The sequence below is a fragment of the Pristiophorus japonicus genome, chromosome 10 (genome assembly GCF_044704955.1).
Source record: "Pristiophorus japonicus isolate sPriJap1 chromosome 10, sPriJap1.hap1, whole genome shotgun sequence".
NCBI classification, from domain to species: Eukaryota; Metazoa; Chordata; class Chondrichthyes; family Pristiophoridae; genus Pristiophorus; species Pristiophorus japonicus.
The window spans coordinates 216,117,180-216,144,092 of NC_091986.1; the positions used below are offsets into that span (position 1 = coordinate 216,117,180).

Sequence of the window (26,913 nt, forward strand, 5' to 3'; positions counted from 1 at the left end):
AACCAGTTGTGTTCTCCTCCCGAGTCATATCCCCACTGCTTCTCTTGCTGAAGGACACCCTGGAACCTACAAAATTACTTCTTGCAACTAAAGATCAGAGAAGACACAAATAGCAGAAGACACAAATCATGAGGGTGTGCAAAGAAATGCAATGATTGACGTCACTTGCAAGGTGGTCTGAAACATGTTCAGATCGATCAAAAACAATAAATCCCCAGTTAAAGGCAGTATATATCCAAGGGTGACATGGCTCGCTGCATGACTAAACATGCTAATTACTGACTGCTGTCACTCCCATGACTCTCGCAACCTCTTTCCTAGCTTGTCTGATGCTATTCATGGAGTAGGCAGTGCCCCCATTATTTTTTTCGATGCATAAAACTTGACACTTAGCTTAACTGAAATTCATTTGTCGCATTGCAAATTTTGTCGCGATTTTGGTGTAGTTCCTTGGCTGCTTCACAAGACTCAGCTGGGCCACCTCCCCTCCTAATATTTTGTAAATTTAACCAACTTAGTGAGTTTCTGAAACCATTTTTGTGTATGGATCTAAAAAGGTGCCCTCAGTGATGATCTACGTGACTCTATTTGGCACATCTCTCCAGCCCAATGCCACGCCCCGAATGCATACTGCTAATTTACTTTTCTTTCCCTCTCTGTGAAGTAAGACTGCTGGGTTAATCAGACATGTCTTGTCTCCTTTATCAAAATTGGCTTATGTCCAATCCAATGGGATTTCTATTGACTCCCTCGATGATTATCCAGCAATTGCAGAGCAGTCAACAGATTTTTGAGTTCGATAACCCCAAATCAACAAACCATAATTGGGGACATAAGGTTGAAGCTGTACACAGTTATAATCAGACCACACCTTGAATACATAGAAACATAGAAAATAGGTGCAGGAGCAGGCCATTCGGCCCTTCGAGCCTGCACCACTATTCAATATGATCATGGCTGATCATGCAACTTCAGTACTCCACTCCCGCTTTCTCTCCATACCCGTTGATCCCTTTAGCCGTAAGGGCCACATCTAACTGAATATATCCAATGAACTGGACTCAACAACTTTCCGTGGTAGAGAATTCCACAGGTTCACAATTCTCTGAGTGAAAAAGTTTCTGCTCATCTCAGTCCTATATGGCTTACCCCTTATCCTTAGACTGTGTCCCCTGGCTCTGGACTTCCCAAAACATCGGGAACAGTCTTCCTGCATCTAACCTGTCCAGTCCCGTCAGAATTTTATATGTTTCTATGAGATCCCCTCTCATTCTTCTAAATTCTAGTGAATATAAGCGTAGCCGATCCAGTCTTTCAAATGTCGGTCCTGCCATCCTGGGAATCAGTCTGGTGAACCTTCGCTGCACTCCCTCAATAGCAAGCACGTCCTTCCTCAGATTTGGAGACCAAAACTGAACACAATACTCAAGGTGTGGTCTCACCAAGGCCCTGCACAACTGCAGTAAGACCTCCTTGCTCCTATACTCAAATCCTCTCGCTATGAAGGCCAGCATGCCATTAGCTTTCTTTATTGTCTGCTGTACCTGCATGCCTACCTTCAGTGATTGATGTACCATGACACCCAGGTCTCATTGCACCTCACCTTTTACTAATCTGTCACCAGATAATAATCTGCCTTCTTGTTTTTGCCACCAAAGTGGATAATCTCACATTTATCCACATGATACTGCATTTGCTCATTCACCTAACCTGTCCAAGTCACCCTGCAGCCTCTTGGCATCCTCCTCACAGCTCACACTGCCACCCATCTGCATTCAATTCCTTCGTCCAAATCATTAATGTATATTGTAAATAGCTGGAGTCCCAGCACTGAGCCCTGCGGCACCCCCACTAATCACTGCCTGCGATTCTGAAAAGGACCCGTTTATTTCTACTCTTTGCTTCCTGTCTGCCAACCAGTTCTCTATCCACGTCAATAACATTACCCCCAATACCATGTGACTTAATTTTGCCCACTAACCGCATGTGTGGGACCTTGTTTAACCGTGAAAGGCAGCAAGTGACTGTGAAAGTTCTTTGGTATCAGTCCTATTCAGATGAAACCCATCACCTGTGTTTCCTTTGCCCTAGAATTCATTCAAATGTCCGAGGAATCCTTCCCATCTTAGGCGACCTTCCGATCTACACCTTCTCAAGTCAAATGTTCGTACATCTAAATGAGTTTCTTCCTACCTGACTGACCATGCAGTATTTGGATAATCCTCAGATGTTGTGCTTTAACTCCAACTCTTCAAACTCACCTAGCAAGACCCCAATTCTACACTCACCTGCACGTTCTTTAAAATGGAAAAAAAAGTACAAAAGTAAGAGATTCAGGAACAGGCATCAGCATTATTGCCATGAATAGATGGTTTTCCTTAAATCTATCTTCAGTGAAACCCAAAACATTTAACTTTATTTCTTCTCTCTTTTCGGTAACTGTTATGAACCCATTCCTTCCCAAATGTAATGGGATCTACAAAATGAAACACCTCAATCAGTTCTGGAGCCAATCGATATTTTGGATTCAATTTCACATCCGTCGGAGTTTATTGTTGTACATTTCTAGGGTCTATCCTTGCCAACGATACGAAATCTTTCCAGGAAACCTAGTAGTCTCTTTGCTGTTGTTACTAACAAGGGTTTCTGGGTTCGAGAGTCTCGAGGCAATCTTTCAAAATCAGAAACTTGTGCTTTCAGTTACAAGTCTACTAACACCGAGGAAGGTAATGTTTCAATAAACTCTGGGGGTATTAGTTATATTATGCAACCTTAGACTGGGGCGCAGTTGAAATTTTCGGAACATTGAGAGATAAAAAGGCATTGCTCAAAACAAAAGACTAGCAGTGTAATCTATATAGCGTTTGAAAGACCACATCTGCAGTTACCACCTCCTCGATCTCAGAGCAGCTAGTCCAGCAGCCAAGTACGAGCAATCTCAATAGTTATCACTTGATTCTTTAAATGCTGCGATTCGAAATGGGTAACATTTGATGTACATTTAATGGAATTCTTCACCTCCCTTCAATAAGGGATTGTACAGTTTAATAAAAAAATTTATTTTTCAATTCTGCAGCACTATTTTCTTCAAGATGGCAACTGATGGCACTTCCAACACATACAATCTGGCTGCGACTGCTTCAACCTCTTCGTCAGCATCTCAGGAAAACAACATTCAGTTCTTTTCACAAGGTTGGAGGTTGTCAGTACAGCCAATCCGATCATTTGGAAGATGGGACCGGAGCCAAGAAAGACCAGATTGTTTGGACAGCAACATAGAGGCTGGGACATTTTAAATGAGGTGCTGATTTCTCAAGAGTGACAATTACAGATGTGCCAATATCTGCAAAGGTGCTTTCTGGGTCATGTCCGGCCGGTGAAGGTTTATTTTCTTGAAGTCTGGTTGCAATCGCCTTTTTGAGCATTTCTGTCGATGCTGTTGTGGTTTAGCTCAGGAATGGAAATAAAATGGGGTGTAGGATCGGAGAGGTGATGCACATTATGATACAGGAATGAGATTGAACTGTTTAGATTCTTCAATTTCTGGCATTGCATTAACAATTATCACATCATTAAAAAGATGCTTACGACAGATAAGTTCCAGCCCTAGCTTTCTGCGGTGCTTTTAATAGGACATTAATGTTCAAATCCAGCAAGTTCTTAAAAAATAACAGGGAGCGTAAAGGAGAGATGCCCTTTATATGAGGGAATAGGTGGAGCGGTGTAAATTGACAAACCAGTTCTGAACATTTGCAACTCATAACATTCTCCTGAATTTGTTGGCCAATTTGCATTTTAATAACACGCCATTACTTTTCCAGCAAGATTTGACTAAATGAGGACGCCTGCAGCTCGAGTTCCGACAGGCCTTTGCTGCACTGGACTCTCAGCCTAACTCATTGAATAACTTAAGGACGATATTCAGACCGGTTACTGAAGTTTATTTGATGCGCTTGGTCAGCTTTGGCTAGTTTGCTGGGTTGGGATGTATGGGAATACTTTTTATCCCCCCCCCACCCACCCCATATAAGAAGCATGCAACAAGTAACAGGGAGGGGAGCTACTTTCAAAACTGATCCTTTCCAAGTCTCATCGCAACAATAAAAGTAAAAGCAACACAATCACTCTTAAAATGGAACTGTATAAAAGGAACTCATTGAATGGCGGTGCAGGCTCGAAGGGCCGAATGGCCTACTCCTGCACCTATTTTCTATGTTTCTATGTTTCTATAAGCTTTGCTGATAGCTCTAGGACACAGCAGCGCTGTCAGCCGTGGCTACACTCTCATCTCTCAAGTTCGAAGTTTGTGGCTTCAAGTCCCACACAAGAGCCTGGAGCACAAAATCTATCCGGGCTCTCCCATGCATTCATGAGGGAGTGCTACACAGTTGGAGGTGCTGTCTTTCAGTTGAGATATTGGATGTAAAAGATCCCACGGCACTATTTCGAAGAACTGGGGAATTTGCCTCAGTGACGTGGCCAATATTTATCCTTCAACCATCATCACTAAAGCAGATTACCTGATCATTATCACATTGCTGTTTGTGGGACCTTTCTGAGAGCAATTCAGCTGCCACGTTTCTATTGCAGAAGTGACTGCACTTCAAGAATACTTAATTGGCTGCAAAGCGCTTTGGGAGCTACTGAGGCACCTATATAAATGCATGTTGCTTTGTGAACCAGAATAAAACTAAAAATGAGCATCTTAGACGTAGAAGAGTGAAAGGCTAAGAATAAAACAAGAAGTCATATTCAACTCCTATTTGCAGCACTTCTCCGAAGAGTTATGCTCCTCTCTTTAAGCTTTCAAACAGCAGGCACCCCTTCACGGCAAACGAACCAAAGTGGACAGAGGAAACGTTACAAGGACACTCTCAAAGCCTCCCTGATAAAGTGCAACATTCCCACCGACACCTGGGAGTCCCTGGCCAAAGACTGCCCTAAGTGGAGGAAGTGCATCCGGGAGGGCGCTGAGCATCTCGAGTCCCATCGCCGAGAGCATGCAGAAAGCAAGCGCAGGCAGCGGAAGGAGTGTGCGGCAAACCAGTCCCACCCTTCCCTTTCCTTCAACCACTGTCTGTCCCACCTGGGACAGGGACTGTGGTTCTCGTATTGGACTGTTCAGCCACCTCAGCCACTCATTTTACGAGTGGAAGCAAGTCTTTCTCGATTCCGAGGAACTGCCTATGAATAAAAGAGGTGACGCAAGCTGGGTGAGGGGCTGCAAAGAGGAGATCAGAGGGAGGGAAGTCATTTCAGGCTGTAGCCAATGGTCACATTGATGTCTCTTGGCATTTGAACCTTTACCAAGCACAGACTTGGCTGCATTTTAGTAGGATGTTTAAAGAAAAATCAAAACCACACAATCTGTCTGATTCTGTATCTTGCCATTGGTCTGTTGTTTTCAAATGCCCCAGTGCCTGCTCCATTACATAACCGCTGAAACAGAATTGTGTATAGGGTTCAGCATTTACATTCTAAATTTATCTCCTCCCTTCAAGTAAAATCTTCAGCGATGTATATATTAGCTGTCTGATTTTGTGAACTGTGCTGATTGCTTCAGCAACACTTGCAGAATCACCAGTGGTAAATTTTCATGCTCTTCTTCAGCAATTGCAGTTCCTTCAGTGTTTCATCATGAAACAGAACATATGTTCACGAGTGCGTTACGGGTATGCATGACAGTCCTGTATTGGACTCAAACCAACGATACAGTAATCCTATCTAATTCATCCCCCCTCCAAACCATTCATTAGTCTGCTGTACACGACACAATACCAATTTCCTGGTTTCCTCAGGGCAATTTTCAAAATACTGTTGACACTGAAGAATCGACATCGGAAGCAAAATAATTGACAAGAGCAGCATGTGTATTCAGACACAAAGACATCCAGATAAAGAATGAAATTCTTAGAGAAACCAAAGTGATGAATGATTGTATACAGTTGCCTCTCTCCTCATTCTGTTAAAATCAAGACTCAACACAGTCTCCGAACCCAATGCTTCTGTGTCAACTGCGGAACTCCTCCCTCCTCCAAACCCAAGCACCTCGGGTCACAAAGTCACTACTTCTATTTAGCTCATCTCTCCTGCTCCAAATTTGGGGGCCGCTTCATTGGGTTTCTCAATTTTCGAAAAATAAAACACTAAAATTCATCCAAATACACACTGGAAATCTTTTCAAAGCTAAGTAATCTTCAAGTACTAAGAATCAAGGACGAATACCAAGTATTAAGGATTAAGAATCTCCAGCCACAAATATCATGGCAACAAGGCTGGGTATTCTGCGGCAAGTGTCTCACCTCCCGATACCCCAAACCTTCCCATCATTTATTTTTAAAAAGGCACAAGTCAGCAGGGATTTGGAATACTCTCCACACTTGTCTGGATAAGAAGCTCGACAGCATCCAGTGAAAAGCATGCCGCTTGATTGACACCCCATCCACCACCTTCAACATTCATTCCCTCCATTACCGGCGCAATGTGACCACAGTGTGTACCATCTACAAGATGCAGAGCAGCAACTCGCCAAGGCTTCTTCAGCAACACCTCCCAAACCCACGACCTCGACTACCTCATTATCATCATCGGCAATCCCTCGAAATCGAGGAATACTTCCTTCAATTCTAAAAGTGAGTTCTCAGGTGACTGAACAGTCCAATACGGGAATTACAGTCCCTGTCACAGGTGGGACAGACAGTGGTTGAAGGAAAGGGTGGGTGGGGAGTCAGGTTTGCCGCACGCTCCTTCCGCTGTCTGTGCTTGGTTTCTACATTCCCTCGGCGACGAGACTCGAGGTGCTCAGTGCCCTCCCGGATGCTCTTCCTCCACTTAGGGCGGTCTTGGGCCAGGGACTCCCAGGTATCAGTGGGGATGTTGCACTTTATCAGGGAGGCTTTGAGGGTGTCCTTGAAACATTTCCTCTGCCCACCTGGGGCTCGCTTGCCATGGAGGAGTTCCAAGTAGAGCGCTTGCTTTGGGAGTCTTGTGTTGGCGTGCGGATGATGTGGCCCGCCCAACGGAGCTGGTCGAGTGCGGTCAGTGCTTCGATACTGGGGATGTTGGCCTGATCGAGAACATTGACATTGGTGCGTCTGTCCTCCCAGGGGATTTGCAGGAACTTGCAGAGGCAGCGCTGGTGGTATTTCTCCAACGCTTTGAGGTGTCTACTGTAGATCCACCTCGGAGGACAAGGGAAGCAGGCGCATGGGAGCATCATCCATTTCCACTCCAAGTTACACACTATCCTGACGTGGAAATATATCGGCCGTTCCTTCATTGTCGCTGGGTCACAATCCTGGAACTCGCTCCCCAACAGCACTGTCTGGGGGAGTGCCTTCACCCCACGGACTGCAGCGGTTCAAGGCGGCGGCTTACCACCACCTTCTCAAAGGGCAATTTGGGATGGGCAATAAATACTGGCCTTGCCAGGGACGCCCACATCCCGGAACGAATAAAAAAAGTATTAATGGCTGCAACAAACAGCATTTAAGTTAAGTAACACGTTTGGCTGGTTTGTGAGAATGATGGGTTCAATTACATTTTAAGACAACTCACTGTAGTTAGCTTCAGTGTGCTGAATTTGACCCATTTCTATTAAATATATGCCATTATCTTTAATACTATCTAAATTAATAGCAATGAGTCACACCAAGGGATTTGGTTGTGCACCAATTGACGGAAATGTGGGATTTCAACAATTTTCTTCTTCAAATTGCTAATTTGTGAAAATTGTTTTACATCAACCAGCTGCGGACAGACTCTCTTGGCACCCCTGCCCATTTCAACTAAAACTCGTTCATGTGTAGTCTATGCGGAGTGCTTTGGCATGTAGTTAAGAATGAGCGATAGCATCGCAGCAAAAAGGAAAACGTCAACCAGTGTGGGGCATTGCTCCCGTCGACACAAATGGGTCGGCCTCGAGTTTCCCCGGAGGCTATAATAAAATAACTGCAATTTAAACCATCAAGCAATCAGAGCTCGAGAAGGAAGCATCGGTAACCAAACTGATTTTGCACAAGTAATACACATTGGGCTAGATTTTCGGTCTTCTATCGCCCCTCGTAGCGCCCCAGAGGGACGGCATTAGCTGCGGAAAGCACTTGCGCCCAGGCGGCCAGTGCCCTGCCAGGACATTCGATGGCAGTATCGACACCGAGTGCAGCATTACCACGTGGAAGTGGCGAGCCGGTGTGTAACGTCCCTGGTTGCGACATCAACTCGGTTTTTGGTTGCCACCCGACCCTTAGCGCTCTGTAGCACACCCTGGTGGGAACGCCTATGAATGCCGACCTCAGGTAAGTGAGAATGGTTTAAAATTGTTTTTTTTTTGTGATTTATGTTGTGGTGGTGCGAGCTATGTATTGGGAATGTTTTTCCTGTTTTTCTTTTCCAGGTTCCTCCCCGCTCTCCCCCAGGCCTCTGTTAGGGTGTTCTGAGGCCGGCTGTTTAGCTCGGGACTTTCCCTTGCTCAGCCGGCCTAGCGCCCTAAAAGAGGCGGACACCTCCCGTAGCGCCCAGCTCCAAAACACCAGGCCCAGCTGCTTAATTTTGCGACGGCAGATACAAACCATTTGCTGACGCAAAATTTACCGCTCCGCCCAGGACACCGTCCCAACAAATCGCTCACACTTAGTGTTGAAGTCTGAGTGCGAGGGACAGCATGTACAATATACTTTGTTAAGATACCTGAAACAAAGATCTGTTTTGAACACACATTACATGAAAATTAATCGTGCAGTTCTGAGGTAAACACTGGGGCACCAACACGTGAACTGGACTACTTCCATTATTTCAAAAACAAAGACGGAACAAAGGCCACACAATTTCTCTGTTGACCTGCTCCATTACTTCCTGCTATCCGCCTTAACTCATAATAGTAGTCCTGTTCATTTAACTTTACTGCCATCTGCTCAGACCGCAGTTAATGTTTTTTTTAAAAAGCCAAAAATCTAAAACAAATGTTTGATCTTTGTGTATGTATACATATAAAAAAAATGGAGGCCATAAAAGGGGCCTCTTAAACTTGCTTTGTCTTCACCCACCACATCAAAAAAAAAACAGGATTACAATTTTGTCAATGTTGGGGGAAAATAAAACGAAACGGGTATTTAAGCAGGAAGTAGTCTCACCTTTGTCCTGGAATGCAATCCGCTCCTTCTGCAACACTTCCAGTTCCCGTCCCAGTGCCTTCTCCTGTCTCTCCAGTTCGTTCCGAAGCACTAAGATCTTCAACTGCAAACGCTCGCGTTCCTTTTTCTAAAAGTAATAAAGAACAATGAAACCGTTTTACCTCCATCAATCTTCATGCAACAACCTCCTCCCAACTACCACACAGCTGGCTTGTGGTGAAGTTACATTTGGAGATCACAGCTCTTGGGTTGTATAATCAACAGTGCCACTATTGGGTGTTCCAGCATGCTGACGTTACAAACAGCTGTGCTAGTTTCCAAGCACAATTTCACGCACAGAAAGATTTCAGTTTTAGCTGCTTGGTAGTAGATTGGTGCAAAGTAGAGATGAGGTTTTAAAAGAAGTCATCTTCAAGTACTCTGTTACCTTCTAGTGGATAGTTCAAGAGTGGCATTGACAAAAGCTAGAGATCAGGTTTGGCACCCAGCCGCTCAAATTTTGCACAAAACGAGACAAATTTCAGCAAAGACTCTCTTGAAAATCAGTTGATTCACACAAGAAATGCTAGTTGTGTTTTTAAAAAAAAAAGAAAATCATTGATTCAAAGCTGAAAACAGGTTTTAATGACGCACAGAAGACATACTCCTAGAATTTTCATGAGGGTTCTCCTGATCTCCGCCTTAACTTTGGCAGAAGACTGGCGGGTATGATGGAGAAATGGCTAAAACTTCTTGTTTCTCTGGGGGGGGGGGGGGGGGGGAGGGGGAAGGCGCGGGGGTAAATTCTACAGAAGATACGCCAGATCATCGGTAGAACCTTATTTTGATATTCTGCCCCATTTTGATCGCAACGACTCCAATTCATTCTTGGGATGTGCATGTCGCTGGCAAGGCCGACATTTGAATACATGTCTTCACATACACCATCCTACATGCTGTTCTTGCCTCCTACATGTCTACTCTTTTTAAAATCAAGATGCACAATCTTCAAAACACATTTCTGTATCTGAAGTGTATCTTATGATAACGTCACACCAATCTAGAGGTCATCAGATGGAATATTTGAAGATGGAGTCAGCTAGCATTGGCATCACGAGCTTTAAGCCTCCTTCAAGATGCTCCTTAAAACTTACCTCTTTGATCAAGCTATCTCGTGTGGCTCGGTGTCAAATTTTGTTTTATAACACTCTTGTGAAGCACCTTGGGAGATGTTACTATGTTAAAGGCGCGATTGTTGCTCTCGGATATGACAAGTGCCCACATTGTTTGTGCTGCCCACTGAATTGTGGGGCAAGCTCAGGGACAACTTGCATTATTTCACTTGCAGCAAGGTGTCTCAGAGCTCGTCACAATGGGAGGAAAAACAGTGCAAGACCAAGACTTTAAAAAAAAAGAAAAGTGAAGGGGGTTTGGGGAGGAAGAAATCAAAAGACACAGAGGAAAACAGACACTTTTGAGGCAATTTTTAAAAAGGAGAGAAGGAGATGATGAGGGCAGAGAGAAGAGGCCACAGAGTTCGAAAGAGCAGAAGTGTAGTGGGTGAACGGGTGGAGATGGAGGACAAGGTGAAGGCCAATTTTAGAAGAGTAAGGGATACACACAATGACAATGTGCAGGATAGGATGAAGTCAAGGAGAATTTGAAGTGTGAACAAAATCTTTAGCTCAATAGGAAAATGGGTGCTTGGAGTGGATGGGACTTGCCATTAATATAATCCCCAGGGCCTGATAGTCTGCATCCCAGAGAACTTAAGGAAGTGGCCCTAGAAATAGTGGATGCATTGGTGGTCATTTTACAACATTCCATGGACTCTGGAGCAGTTCCTATGGATTGGAGAGTAGCTAATGTAACCCCACTTTTTAAAAAAGGAGGGAGAGAAAACAGGGAATTATAGACCGGTTAGCCTGGCATCGGTAGTGGGGAAAATGCTGGAATCAATTATTAAAGATGCAATAGCAGCGCATTTGGAAAGCAGTGACAGGATCGGTCCAAGTTAGCATGGATTTATGAAAGGGAAATCAGGCTTGACAAATCTTCAAGAATTTTGAGAGGATGTAACTAGTAGAGTGGACAAGGGAGAACCAGTGGATGTGGTGTATTTGGACTTTCAAAAGGCTTTTGACAAGATCTCACACAAGAGATTAGTGTGCAAAATTAAAGCACATGGTATTGCAGGTAATGTATTGACATGGATAAAGAATTGGTTGGCAGACAGGAAGCAAAGAGTGGGAATAAACGGGTCCTTTTCAGAATGGCAGGCAGTGACTAGTGGGGTACCGCAGGGTTCAGTGCTGGGACCCCAGCTATTTACAATATTTATTAATGATTTAGACGAAGCCATGATCATATTGCATGGTGGTGCAGGCTCAAAGGGCCGAATGACCTGTTCCTGCGCCTATTTTCTATGTTTTTATGTTTCTATGTTAACATTAACTGGCAATAAGCAGAGAATATTAAAGTGCAATACTGCAGTTGTTGAACAAGACACAAGACAAATCGCCACCAGTGTAGCCACGCTGACATTTTACTCTGGGTATGTGGAGAGTTCCATAAAATAGGTTACGAAATTAAGGCTTTGTCCGTATGGATAATTGCCTTAAAAGTCACCACAAAATTGAAAATTATAATGCAAAAAGAGGTTAATTTCCCTTCCTCAAAGAGCATTCAGTAGAAAATGTTTTAAAATAAAGACCAAATAGAAATTCAGATGAACGAGAACTTGTCGCTTGTTATTGCAAGGTGTCTTCATTCTAGATCACGCTTTTCTGCAGCAATCTCTGCTTAAGTTGACAGCGCTGTCTATCACTAATTACCACTGAGGTGCTACAAAACTGTCTGCAGCAGTTATTTTTTGCAAAAAAAGTGATCTCCGAATTTGACAGCAGAGTCATGTTTTCACAGATGTCTACATTTAACCAAAAATAGCAAACGGTCATGAAAACGGAATGAGAGGTTGAAAATTGCCGCAGTTTTGAACAACTGCAGCTGTAACCTCGGCTGGAAAGGACGCCATTGATTTATGCATTTGGACAGAAAGTTGCGAGATGAATGGCCATAACGTAATCAACTCTATGACATTTCTGGGCAATGAGTCTTTCAAACTACCGCCCTCAGACAGAAACTAGTACAGACTAAAAGTTCTCCAGATTGATTTGGGCGTTAGCACACTGGTAAGCTGCAATATGTAAAATGATGGATATATTCCAGCACAGATGTGACGTCTACAACCAGCACCGTGAAGTAACACTGGCACCGGAAACCATTACAAAAATGGTCAGGTAGATTAGCTCGCTGAAAATACAAGACACGACTTTTTACTATTGAAAATCTAGAAAAAGGTACATTCTGTACAGCAAGATATTTACTCAAAGCTGTGAGTAATTTTACATTTTTCATGAATTTTCCCTTCAAGGCGATAAATGTTCGCGGTGGGAATTGGAACATTTGGCTTCAATGGTAATGCTGATTAAGGGTGTAATTATGTGGTCCAAAGTAGCTTGTTTAAGTTCACTAAATGGATTCCTGGACTGTCCTAGAAGGAGAAATTGAGCAGAATGGGCCTTTATTCTCTGGAGTTCAGAAGAATGAGGTGCGATCTCATTGAATCGTAACATAAAATTCTTACAGGGCTTGAATGGGTAGAAGCCGAAAGGCTGTTTCCTCCGGTTGGAGAGTCGAGAGCAAGGGGTCATAAAGAGCCGCCCATTTAGGACTGAGATGAAGAGAAATGTCTTCACTGAGTGGGTTGAGAACCACTGGAATTCTCTGGTCCAGAGGGCTGTGGATGCTCAGGTGTTGAGAATATTCAAGACTGAGACAGATAGATTTTTGGACACTGAAGGAATCAAGGAATATGAGGATAGGGCAGGAAGATGGAGTTGAGGTCAAAGATCAGCCATGATCTTATTGAATGGCAGAGCAGGTTCGAGAGGCCATATGGCCTACTCCTATTTCTGATGTTATGTTCTCAATAACCTTCTATGATGTGCGACCAAGTAATATGTAGCTCCCCTCAAGACAGAGCACTCTGGTACCAGGGGAACAAGTGACTACTTTCCCAAAGAGAGGGGACAGATAAATCTGATTAGCTGAAGTAATCACTGAAAATGCTGGCAACATTTTCAAACGTCACACCTAATGTAATCAATAATTCACCAGCTCAGTCATTAGGCATATTTAATGCTTTGTTACCAACAACCAACATGCTACGGGGAGGGGTCAGACTTAAACCAAGATGCTTTAGCATTGAGCCATCATCTTAAACTACAAGTTGCTACCTGTACTTCACTCCCATGCTTGAGAGTCCACTTCTCTTAATTTGAATTAAGCAACTTGGAATTTGATTTGAAATCGAAATCTTGCAAATAAATTGCTTAATGCAACCTTCAGGATGGTTCAATTTTTCTTTCAACATTAACAGGTGTAGAATGTACCTCTGAAATTGTACAAAACTCAACTCTGGAAAGACAAAATCTTTAATTATTCTGCTAGGCATATGCTTTTTTTTTTAAAGTTTAAGCAGTCGCTACACTCAGGGTAACACTTTGAGGAAATCCTACAGCCAACATTCTGCTATGTTCAATGAAATAATGCATTTGTAATTCCTTTCAGCTGCGCATAAATCACAAATACTGAGAATTTTCACTAGGTGATGCAGATTTATGTACTTTCAGCAGATTATAATCCACATTTGGCCACGAGTCGGTCAGGTCGAGTATCATGGTGCCCATCGTGACCTAATGGTTCGTCACTGTGAAGTCTGAAGAGACACAGGTTACTGCACAATGTCTGAAGAGGCACAGGTTACTGCCCAGTGTCACATTAGATGAAAGCTTCATCTCAAATATGAAAAGTTCACTCAAATTGTTCATCTTCCCCAACTGCCTCGAAGCGCTGACCACACGCGACCAGCTTCGTTGGGCAGGCCACATTGTCCGCAAGCCCGACACGAGACTCCCTTAGGAAGCGCTCTTCTCGGAACTCTTACATGGCAAGCGAGCCCCAGGTCGGTACAGGAAACACTTCAAGGACACCCTCAAAGCCTCCTTGGTAAAGCGCAACATCCCGACCATCACCTGGGAATCCCTGGTCCAAAGTGGAGGAAGAGCATCCGGGAGGGCGCTGAGCACCTCGAATCTCGTCGCCGAGAGCATGCAGAAACCAAGCGCAGGCAGCGGAAGGAGCGTGTGGCAAACCAGACTCCCCACCCACCCTTTCCTCCAACCACTGTCTGTTCCATCTGTGACAGGGATTGTAATTCCTGCATTGGACTGTTCAGCTACCTGAGAATTCACTTTGAGTGGAAGCAAGTCTTCCTCGATCTTGAGGGATTGTCTATGATGATGACCCACCTCCGATGAGTCACAATTTAAATCAGTCCTGCACAATATGGCCCTGAAACCCAATAGGTAACTCACTTTGTTACAGGTCGTCCTGGACCGTCAGTCAAAACTATCAAATGCTCATCTATTGAAAAGCTCCTCAAAAGATTACTGTATTTTCTTAAGAAAATGAAGGGAAAGATAAGGACTTTTGATTGCTTGCAACACCAAGTTTTTCCTTTGTAATCATTCTCTATTTGTGGGTGTCACGAGCATTTATTGCCCATCCCTAGTTACCCTTGAGAAGGTGGTGGTGAGCCACCTTCTTGAACTGCTGCAGTCCGTGTGGTGAAGGTGCTCCCACAGTGCTGTTGGGGAGGGAGTTCCACGTTTTGACCCAGAGACGAAGGAACGACTGATGTATTTTCAAGTCGGGATGGTGTGTGACTTGAGGGCAATTTGGAGGCGACATTGTTCCCATGTACCTGCTTCCCTTTGCTCTTCGAGGTGGTGTTGTTAAAATATGTGCACACAGTCAAACATGCTGTGTGCACTATATTTCCACAATGGTGGGGGGGGGAGGTTCCAGATCTCAGCAATAGTTCTGGAGGATGGTGGACTAACAGAACAAAACAAAGAGGATAAGTGGCACTCACTACTGGCAGAATGGTTCACGAAACGAATGGCAGAAAGCTCAGAAGAGGCAGTCTGCCTAAACCTTTAGCTGCCGACTGGGCCACGACCGAGATGGAGAAAATACATCCGGGAGGGTGTTGAGCTCTTCGAGTCTCAACGCAAAGAGCGTGAAGAGGTCAAGCGCAGGCAGCGGAAGGAGCACGCGGAAAACCAGCCCCACCCAACCCTTCCCTCGATGAATGTCTGTCCCACCTCTAACAGGATTTGTGGCTCTCGTATTGGACTGCTCAGCCATCAAAGAACTCACTTTGGGAGTGGAAGCAAGTCTTTCCCGATTCCGAGGGACTGCCTATGGTGATGGTATGTTTAGCTTAGAGTAGGGAAAAACATGGTGAGGCTTAAGTGCAACATCCAAGATCCATTAAATCATAGACCAATAGAATCATCGATACGTACAGCACAGAAGGAGGCCGTTCAGCCCGTCGTGCCTGTGCCAGCTCTTTGACAGAGCAGTTGTGCTTCATCCCACAACCCTGTAGATCCCTCAGCCACAAGTAACTGTCCAACTCCCTTTCAAAATGATTTATGGAATCAGCTTCTACCACCTTTTCAAGTGAAGTGTTCCAGATCCCAGCGACTCGGAAAACATTTCTCCTCCTCTCCCCGCGAGACCTTTTTCCAATGATTTTGAATCTATCATCTCCAGTTATTGACCCACTCGCCGGACGGAATATTTTTTCCCTATTTACTGTTAGAAATTATAAAACAATTGTACGTTTAAGAAAAAAACAGAAGTGTTACTGGCAATGTTCGCCCTATTTTGTTTTGGGTATGCGATCCGTTTAACGGGCTGCGCGGCTCATGCAAAATTTCATGCGTGCGTGAAATCTCCCATTGAGAAGTCGGTGAGCGACCTGCGCGGACCTCCAAACATCGGTGCGGCTACACAGCTTAGCGGAAACATTGGTCGCCAGTCCTTTTTTGAAGAAATGGGAAAATTGCAGTTTAGCAGATTGACGGCATGGTCGATTCAGGTTTTGTGGAAGTTAAGACTTTCTGCAGCTTAAATTGGAAACAACAAAAGAGCAAGCAAGCAACAGTGAGAGCGCGGGTATATCAGCAATGAGGGATATAAAAGCAGACTGCAAAAAATTGGAAAAAATCTATGAAGGTATTAAGGAACTTCTTCACCCAGAGAGTGGTTAGAATGTGGAACTTGCTACCAATGGAGTAGTTAAAGCGAACAGCATAGATACAAGTACTTGACGACAAGTACTTGACGGAGAAAGGAACAGAAGGTTATGATGATGGGGTTAGATGAAGTAGGGTGGGATGAGGCGAGTATGGAGCATAAACACAGTCACAGATGGTACGGCTGAATAGAAACATAGATAATAGAAACATAGAAAATAGGTGCAGGAGTCGGCCATTTGGCCCTTCGAGCCTGCACCGCCATTCAATGAGTTCATGTCTGAACATGCAACTTCAGTACCCCATTCCTGCTTTCTCGCCAAACCCCTTGATCCCCCTAGTAGTAAGGACTACATCTAACTCCTTTTTGAATATATTTAGTGAATTGGCGTCAACAACTTTCTGTGGTTGAGAATTCCACAGGTTCACCACTCTCTGGGTGAAGAAGTTTCTCCTCATCTCGGTCCTAAATGGCTTACCCCTTATCCTTAGACTGTGACCCCTGGTTCTGGACTTCCCCAACATTGGGAACATTCTTCCTGCATCTAACCTGTCTAAACCCATCAGAATTTTAAACGTTTCTATGAGATCTCATTCTTCTGAACTCCAGTGAATACAAGCCCAGTTGATCCAGTCTTTCTTGATAGGTCAGTCCCACCATCCCAGGAATCAGTCTGGTGATCCTTCGCTGCACTCCCTCAATAGCAAGAATGTCCTTCAAGTTAGGAGACCAAAACTGTACACAATACTCCAGGTGTGGCCTCACCAAGGCCCTGTACAACTGTAGCAACACCTCCCTGCCCCTGTACTCAAATCCCCTCGCTATGAAGGCCAACATGCCATTTGCTTTCTTAACCGCCTGCGGTACCTGCATGCCAACCTTCAATGACTGATGTACCATGACACCCAGGTCTCGTTGCACCTTCCCTTTTCCTAATCTGTCACCATTCAGATAATAGTCTGTCTCTCTGTTTTTACCACCAAAGTGGATAACCTCACATTTATCCACATTATACTACATCTGCCATGCATTTGCCCACTCACCTAACCTATCCAAGTCACTCTGCAGCCTCATAGCATCCTCCTCACAGCTCACACTGCCACCCAATTTAGTGTCATCTGCAAATTTGGATTTACTACATTTAATCCCCTCGTCTAAATCATTAATGTACAATGTAAACAGCTGGGGCCCCAGCACAGAACCTTGCGATACCCCACTAGTCACTGCCTGCCATTCTGAAAAGTACCCATTTACTCCTACTCTTTGCCTCCTGTCTGCCAACCAGTTCTCAATCCACGTCAGTACACTACCCCCAATCCCACGTGCTTTAATCTCTTGTGTGGGACCTTGTTGAAAGCCTTCTGAAAGTCCAAATACACATCATCAACTGATTTCTCCCTTGTTCACTCTACTGGAAACATCCTCAACAAATTCCAGAATATTTGTTAAGCATGATTTCCCTTTCACAAATCTATGCCGACTTGGACCTATCATGTCACCTTTTTCCAAATGCGCTGCTATGACATCCTTAATAATTGATTCCATCATTTTACCCACGACCGATGTCAGGCTGACCGGTCTATAATCCCCTGTTTTCTCTCCCCCTCCTTTTTTTTTAAAAAGTGGGGTTACATTGGCTACCCTCCACTCCATAGGAACTGATCCAGAGTCTATGGAATGTTGGGAAATGACTGTCAATGCATTCGCTATTTCCAAGGCCACCTCCTTAAGTACTCTGGAATGCTGTCCATCAGGCCCTGGGGATTTATCGGCCTTCAATCCCATCAAATTCCCCAACATAATTTTCCGACTAAGACGGATTTCCCTCAGTTCCTCCTTCTTAAGAGACCCTCTGACCCCTTTTATATCCGGAAGGTTGGTTGTGTCCTCCTTAGTGAATACTGAACCAAATTTCTGCCATTTCTTTGTTTCCCCGTTATGACTTCCCCTGATTCTGACTGCAGGGGACCTATGTTTGTCTTTACTAACCTTTCCCTCTTTACATATCTATAGAAGCTTTTGCAGTCCGTTTTAATGTTCCCTGCAAGCTTCCTCTCGTACTCTATTTTCCCTGCCCGAATCAAACCCTTTGTCCTCCTCTGCTGAGTTCTAAATTTCTCCCAGTCCCCGGGTTCACTGCTATTGCTGGCCAATTTGTATGCCACTTCCTTGGCTTCAATACTATCCCTGATTTCCCTTGATAGCCACGGTTGAGCCACCTTCCCTTTTTTATTTTTACAGCAGACAGGGATGTACAATTGTTGTAGTTCATCCATGTGGTCTCTAAATGTCTGCCACTGCCCATCCACTGTCAACCCCTTAAGTATCATTCGCAATCTATCCTAGCCAATTCACGCCTCATATCTTCAAAGTTACCCTTCTTTAAGTTCTGGAATTAACTGTTTCATTCTCCATCCTAATGTCGAATTCCACCATATTATGGTCACTCTTCCCCAAGGGGCCTCGCACAACGAGATTGCTAATTAATCCTCTCTCATTACACAACGCCCAGTCTAAGATGGCCTCCCCCCCCAGTTGGTTCCTCGACATATTGGTCTAGAAAAAAATTCCTTATGCGCTCCAGGAAATCCTCCTCCACCGTATTGCTTCCAGTTTGGTTAGCTCAATCTATATGCATATTAAAGTCACCCATGATAACTGCACCTTTATTGCATGCACCCCTAATTTCCTGTTTGATGCCCTCCCCAACATCACTACTACTATTTGGAGGTCTGTACACAACTCCCACTAATGTTTTTTGCCCTTTGGTGTTCTGCAGCTCTACCCATATAGATTCCACATCATCCAAGCTAATGTCCTTCCTAACTATTGCATTAATCTTCTCTTTAACCAGCAATGCTACCCCACATTTTTCTGTGCTGTAGATTCTATGTAAAAAGGGAGAGAATCAAAAAGGCAGAAATCAGCTCTACAAAGTCACAAAAATAAGTGTTGTTGAGAGAGGCCACCTGATCAAACCAGCTCAATCCACCAGCAACCCTACAGTCTCCCCATCACAGTCTCCAATAGCCTTTTCAATTTGAGATTTTGGCTTACCCACTCTGTTATATATGTAAACCTGTAACTACTTCGTTTAACCACCCGAGGGCTCATCCCCTGGCGTCCCAAGGGATCCCACAATCCCTTGGGAGCACCTGCACATAAGGAGGCCTCACAGGCTGGAGAGGCACTCTGGAGAACTGTAATAAAGGACTATGGTCACACATTACTTTGAGCTCACAGTATCTGGTCAGATTCTTTATTCAAGACATAACACACTCTACCTGGAAGATGATTCCAGTTATTAAATGACGGTAAGTGTGATGCACTTCCTAACTGAGCTGACCATGAACCAGTTTATACCTACATCCCAGTTATCCTGCAGTCGTGGTTTAACTTTGCTACTCTAGAGTATCCTCTACACCTGCACAAAGTCCCCAAATATTTACTCCCAGGTCAACAATGCATTCCCACAAGCCAGTTTGACACCATTTATTAATTCCTCCCTTTTGTTTCTTCCAAAGTGTAACATTTTACACTTAATTGAATTTCATCCGCCACAGTTCTGCCCGTTGGCAAATTTTCTTCTAGATCCCTCTGTGGTTCCTTGACTGTTCAAGGTTTTGATTGTTCCCCCTCCCCCAACTAGTCCTCTGCTGTTCAATATATTTCCTGAAATTAACTAACTTGCATTTACTTCCGAGTCCAAGAGGTTTGTAACCAAGCAGCGATCCCTCGGGCACCTCTTCACGCTCTACATTTCCCCAACCCAACATCTTAGCTAACGAGCACTCACTGCTTCCCAGGAGACCCACCATCTGCAGCAGCCTTTCATGCGGAAATTTATTAAATTGTTGCGGAAATCTACATAGTGCTTCCCATCTCTCATTGAAACATAACACTCTGAGGGCTTGACGGAGTATATGTTTCCCGTGGCTGGAGAGTCAAGAACAAGGTAGCATAGTCTCAGGAATAAGGGGTCAGCCATTTAGGACTGAGATGAGGAGAAATTTCTTCACTCAAAGTTGTGAAACTTTGGAATTAGAAACATAGAAAATAGGTGCAGGACCTATTTTCGGCCCTTCGAGCCTGCACCACCATTCAATAAGATCAAGGCTGATCTTTATCCAGGGGGCTGTGATTGCTCAGTTGACTTGTATACTCAATGCTGAGATCGATAGATTTTTGGGCACGAAGAGACTCGAGCGATATGGGCAGAGGGCAGGCAGTTGATGCAAGAGATCAGCGATGAGCTTTTTGAATGGCGGAGCAAGTTCGAGGGGCCGTATGGCCTTCTCCTGCTCTTATTTCTTGTGTACTTATGTTCTCAATATCTATTTGGGATATCACATCTCTTGGCAAAAACTGTCAAGCAACTTGGTCAGGCAGGCCATTTCGCCCCTTTGATGGCTGCTAATTGGGAATTTACAGAAGTGGTGATAGATGGGCCTCTCTAATGTGGTTTCAAGCCATTGCACTCTGGAGTCAGATTGGAATCAGATACAAGTTATGTGGTCACTTCTGCTCAGCTGCCAAGTAAAAATGGTTTCAATGTAACATGAAGGAGCGCCCAAGATCTCTTAACCCACGAGCACAAAATACTAAAGATATTATATATGCATGTTAATGTATGTACTGTAACACTAGACCACTGAATGTACCTTCACCCTGTGTACACCATACCTGTACCACCAGAGGGTGCTGCTGCTGGAAACCTAAGGGTCACCTGTACACTGCAGGCAACCAAGTATAAAAGGGAGCTTACATCTTGGTGTCCTCACTAAGAGTTGCAATAAAGGACTACAGTCGATACAGTTCAAGTACTATAACCTTACCCCTTGGAGTCGTTATTAGAGTGTTTGAATACACAACCGATATCACACAGCACAATGCATTTGAAAATTAAGCAGTGGTACGATCTTCCAGTTTTGTGCATATTCAGCATCTTATGTATTACAGTATAATCATCAGTAATTGTCATACTAATCAAGCCAGAATTAGCTCGAAACAAATTTTTCAACGAATTCACAAGTTAACGACTCAGCAAATAAAGTTCAAACTAAAAATACCTTGAAGGTTTGCTTTGTGTATCAAAGTGATATAAATCAGCATGCCTTCTGCCAAATAGGATCTAAATGGCTGGATCAACTAAGTGTGCAGTAACATATCATCCATATGCTGGAAGAGTTGACAGGGCAATTAATCATTTTTCTTTCCTGGCAATTATTCACTGAAATCAATTCGATCTGAACCAGACCAACCCTCAATATCACACTGCAACTATTCTCACGTACGTTAGGTGTTAATTGCAGGAATTTATCAATGAGTTGTTGTTCAAATGCTTATACAGAAGGAGCTTGACTGGTATGGTGGGTGCAGACTTGAAGCATTAAGGAGGGAGCAAGATCGGATCCTGATTGGGACAGAGATCGCCAAACACAGAAAGTAAGTGGCTTCACAGATAACACATGGTCCATGTGATCACATAGACTGGCTTTAGTTGCCAGAGGGGGTTGGGGGAGGAATTTTCCAGGGCATTTTTTCTTGGTATTAGTCCTGGGTTTTTGCCTCTCCCAGGAGACTACATGGCTGCAGGGTGGAGGCCAAGAGTGTCTATGTCATGATGCTCTGCCCATGAGTGTTGAGCAGGCTTGATGGACAAGTTGCTCTTTTCTTGCTCGTCAATTCTGTACATTAATAAGAACATAAGAATTAGGAGCAGGAGTAGGCCTCGAGCCTGTTCCGCCATTCAATATCATGGCTGATCTTCGGCCTCAACTCCACTTTCCTGTCCAATCCCCATATCCCTTGACATCCAAAAATCTATCGATCTCTGTCTTGAAAATACTCAAAGACTGAGCCTCCATAGCCCTTGTTGAATTATGTGTTGAAATCGGAAAAACATTGGTAAATGGTGTGGAATGCTGGATGTGAGTGATTGGCAATTGTGCAAGATGAGTACATGTTCCTTTAAGAATTGTCTTCTGCTGCGAGGAAAAATTTGTTCGAAGCGAATGCCGATGGTTCCCTCGCACACCCGCTGAAGGGCCGAGCAAATAAGGAATCTCTCACGGTGAGGAGACCGACAGATGCTATAATACGGAGGCTTCAAGCATAGCTTCAATCCATCTCTGTGCTGGGTGAGTGTCCTCAGCTTTGAAGGAGTAGTAAAGGATGTTCTTGTGGTAGAGAACAATGCAGTGGGGGCAGAGGGCTGGTCATCCTGTGATCCTCTAATGGTGAAGCCCAGGAGAGGTCAGCTCTCTGCAGCTACCTTGTTCCCTCTGGCTCTGTACGTAAACAGCACTTTCTCATGAATGGGTCCAAAATATTTGGAGGCAACAGATGACATCTGTGGACGAAACGTGTACTGCACATACTGGCTGCAACTTGGATCCAGACTACGGGAGAGGAACATCTATTCGATCGCCGTGGTTTTCTTCAGCTTGGTTGTAGTTTCCAATACCAATCAAGCTTGTACCTCCAGTCTGAAGATGCAAGTCTGCAAACTACAGTAATTACCCATACCTATCCACTGCTGTTCAATTCCATAGTCTGAAAGACTGAAGTACACACTACTGAGATACACCTGATACCAACTGATGATACAGTAAGCTGTGAGGAGAACACAAAGTGTCTGCAAAGGGATATAGATAGACTAAGTGAGTGGGCAGTTCGGTGGCAGATGGAGTATAATGTGGGGAAATGTGAAGTTATTCACTCTGGTAGGAAGAATAGAAACAGAATATTTTTTAAATAGTGAAAAACTTTTAAATGTTGGTGCTCAGACAGATTTAGGTGATCTAGTGCTGTTGGGGAGGATTTAAACTAATATGGCAGGGGGATGGGAACCAATGCAGGGAGACAGAGGGAAACAAAAAGGAGGCAAAAGCAAAAGACAGAAAGGGAATGAGGAAAAGTGGAGGGCAGAGAAACCCAAGGCAAAGAACAAAAAGGGCCATTGTACAGCAAAATTCTAAAAGGACAAAGGGTGTTAAAAAAACAAGCCTGAAGGCTTTGTGTCTTAATGCAAGGAGTATCCGCAATAAGGTGGATGAATTAACTGTGCAAATAGATGTTAACAAATATGATGTGATTGGGATTACGGAGACGTGGCTCCAGGATGATCAGGGCTGGGAACTCAACATCCAGGGGTATTCAACATTCAGGAAAGTTAGAATAAAAGGAAAAGGAGGTGGGGTAGCATTGCTGGTTAAGGAGCAAATTAAGGCAATAGTTCGGAAGGACATTAGCTTGGATGATGTGGAATCTATATGGGTAGAGCTGCAGAATACCAAAGGGCAAAAAACGTTAGTGGGAGTTGTGTACAGACCTCCAAACAGTAGTAGTGATGTTGGGGAGGGCATCAAACATGAAATTAGGGGTGTGTGCAATAAAGGTGCAGCAGTTATAATGGGTGACTTTAATATGCACATAGATTGGGTTAACCAAACTGGAAGCAATACGGTGGAGGAGGATTTCCTGGAGTGCATAAGGGATGGTTTTTTAGACCAATATGTCGAGGAACCAACTAGGGGGGAGGCCATCTTAGACTGAGTGTTGTGTAATGAGAGAGGATTAATTAGCAATCTCGTTGTGCGAGGCCCCTTGGGGAAGAGTGACCATAATATGGTGGAATTCTGCATTAGGATGGAGAATGAAACAGTTAATTCAGAGACCATGGTCCAGAACTTAAAGAAGGGTAACTTTGAAGGTATGAGGCGTGAATTGGCTAGGATAGATTGGCGAATGATACTGAAGGGGTTGACTGTGGATGGGCAATGGCAGACATTTAGAGACCGCATGGATGAACTACAACGATTGTACATTCCTGTCTGGCATAAAAATAAAAAAGGGAAGGTGGCTCAACCGTGGCTATCAAGGGAAATTAGGGATAGCATTAAAGCCAAGGAAGTGGCATACAAATTGGCCAGAAATAGCAGCGAACCCAGGGACTGGGAGAAATTTAGAACTCAGCAGAGGAGGACAAAGGGTTTGATTAGGGCAGGGAAAATGGAGTACGAGAAGAAGCTTGCAGGGAACATTAAGACGGATTGCAAAAGTTTCTATAGATATGTAAAGAGAAAAAGGTTAGTAAAGACAAACGTAGGTCCCCTGCAGTCAGAATCAGGGGAAGTCATAACGGGGAACAAAGAAATGGCGGACCAATTGAAGAAGTACTTCGGTTCGGTATTCACTGAGGAGGACACAAACAACCTTCCGGATATAAAAGGGGTCGGAGGGTCTAGTAAGGAGGAGGAACTGAGGGAAATCCTTATTAGTCGGGAAATTGTGTTGGGGAAATTGATGGGATTGAAGGCCGATAAATCCCCAGGGCCTGATGGACTGCATCCCAGAATACTTAAGGAGGTGGCCTTGGAAATAGTGGATGCATTGACAGTCATTTTCCAAAATTCCATTGACTCTGGATCAGTTCCTATGGAGTGGAGGGTAGCCAATGTAACCCCACTTTTTAAAAAAGGAGGGAGAGAGAAAACAGGGAATTACAGACCGGTCAGCCTGACATCGGTAGTGGGTAAAATGATGGAATCAATTATTAAGGATGTCATAGCAGTGCATTTGAAAAGAAGTAATATGATAGGTCCAAGTCAGCATGGATTTGTGAAAGGGAAATCATGCCTGACAAATCTTCTGGAATTTTTTGAGGATGTTTCCAGTAGAGTGGACAAGGGAGAACCAGTTGATGTGGTATATTTGGACTTTCAGAAGGCTTTTGACAAGGTCCCACACAAGAGATTAATGTGCAAAGTTAAAGCACATGGGATTGGGGGTAGTGTGCTGATATGGATTGAGAACTGGTTGTCAGACAGGAAGCAAAGAGTAGGAGTAAATGAGGACTTTTCAGAATGGCAGGCAGTGACTAGTGGGGTACTGCAAGGTTCTGTGCTGGGGCCCCAGCTGTTTACACTGTACATTAATGATTTAGACGAGGGGATTAAATGTAGTAAATCCAAATTTGCGGATGACACTAAGTTGGGTGGCAGTGTGAGCTGCGAGGAGGATGCTATGAGGCTGCAGAGCGACTTGGATAGGTTAGGTGAGTGGGCAAATGCATGGCAGATGAAGTATAATGTGGATAAATGTGAGGTTATCCACTTTGGTGGTAAAAACAGAGAGACAGACTATTATCTGAATGGTGACAGATTAGGAAAAGGGGAGGTGCAAAGAGACCTGGGTGTCATGGTACATCAGTCATTGAAGGTTGGCATGCAGGTACAGCAGGCGGTTAAGAAAGCAAATGGCATGTTGGCCTTCATCGCGAGGGGATTTGAGTACAGAGGCAGGGAGGTGTTGCTACAATTGACCAGGGCCTTGGTGAGGCCACACCTGGAGTATTGTGTACAGTTTTGGTCTCCTAACTTGAGGAAGGACATTCTTGCTATTGAGGGAGTGCAGCGAAGGTTCACCAGACTGATTCCCGGGATGGCGGGACTGACCTATCAAGAAAGACTGGATCAACTGGGCTTTTATTCACTGGAGTTCAGAAGAATGAGAGGGGACCTCATAGAAACGTTTAAAATTCTGACGGGGTTAGACAGGTTAGATGCAGGAAGAATGTTCCCAATGTTGGGGAAGTCCAGAACCAGGGGTCACAGTCTAAGGATAAGGGGGAAGCCATTTAGGACCGAGATGAGGAGGAATTTCTTCACCCAGAGTGGTGAACCTGTGGAATTCTCTACCACAGAAAGTTGTTGAGGCCAATTCACTAAATATATTCAAAAAGGAGTTAGATGAAGTCCTTACTACTAGGGGAATCAAGGGGTATGGCGAGAAAGCAGGAATGGGGTACTGAAGTTGCATGTTCAGCCATGAACTCATTGAATGGCGGTGCAGGCTAGAAGGGCCGAATGGCCTACTCCTGCACCTATTTTCTATGTTTCTATGTTTTCTAAACACAGAAAGCTAACGTGCAGGTACAGCATGCAACAAGGAAGGCAAATGGCATGTTGACCTTCTTTGCATGGGGGTTGGAGTATCAGAATAAGAAGGTTTTGCTACAACTATACAGGGACTTGATGAGAACACACCAGGAGTGCTGTGCACAGTTTTGGTCTCCTTATCCAAGGAGGAATATACTTATTTTGGAAACAATGCAACGAAGGTTCATTAGATTGATTCTTGGGATGAGGGGGCTGACTTATGATGGGAGATTGTGTAGAATGGGCCTATACTTTCTGGAGTTTAGAAGAATGAGAGGTGATCTCATTGAACCATATAAGATTCTGAAGGGGATTGACAGGGTCGATGCCGAGAGCTTGCTTCCCCTGACTGAAGTCTCTCGAACTACACCAAAAAAGTAGAAATTAGCGCAGCTGACCAAAAGCTTGGTCAAAGAGGTATGTTCTAAGGAGCGTCTTGAAGGAGGAAAGAAGTAGTGGCAGAGAGATTTAAGCAGGGAGTTCGAGAGCTTGGGGCCTGGGCAACAGGGATGCTCAAGAGGGCAGAATTAGTGGAGCGCAGACATCTCAGGGGGAGTTGTGGGGCTGGAGGAGATTACAGAGATAGGGAGGGACAAGACCATGGAAGGATTTGAAAATAAGGATGAGAATTTAAATCAAGGCGTTGCTTAACCAGGAGCCAATGTAGGTCAGGGGGGGATGGGTGAGTGGGA

The 26,913-nt window shown here is 44.3% G+C and overlaps 1 protein-coding gene across 2 annotated transcripts in view; it reads right to left on the bottom strand.

The window, feature by feature from the left end:
- Positions 1–26,913, bottom strand: part of uvrag (UV radiation resistance associated gene) — a 405,878-nt gene that overhangs the window by 232,516 nt on the left and 146,449 nt on the right. For both annotated transcript variants that reach the window (XR_011595706.1, XM_070892559.1), the window contains exon 8: positions 9,132–9,258. Coding sequence is in view for 1 of the 2 variants with exons in the window: in XM_070892559.1 (XP_070748660.1) it covers positions 9,132–9,258 (127 nt within the window). In the remaining variant the exon portion in view is untranslated. The remainder of the gene's footprint in view (positions 1–9,131; positions 9,259–26,913) is intronic.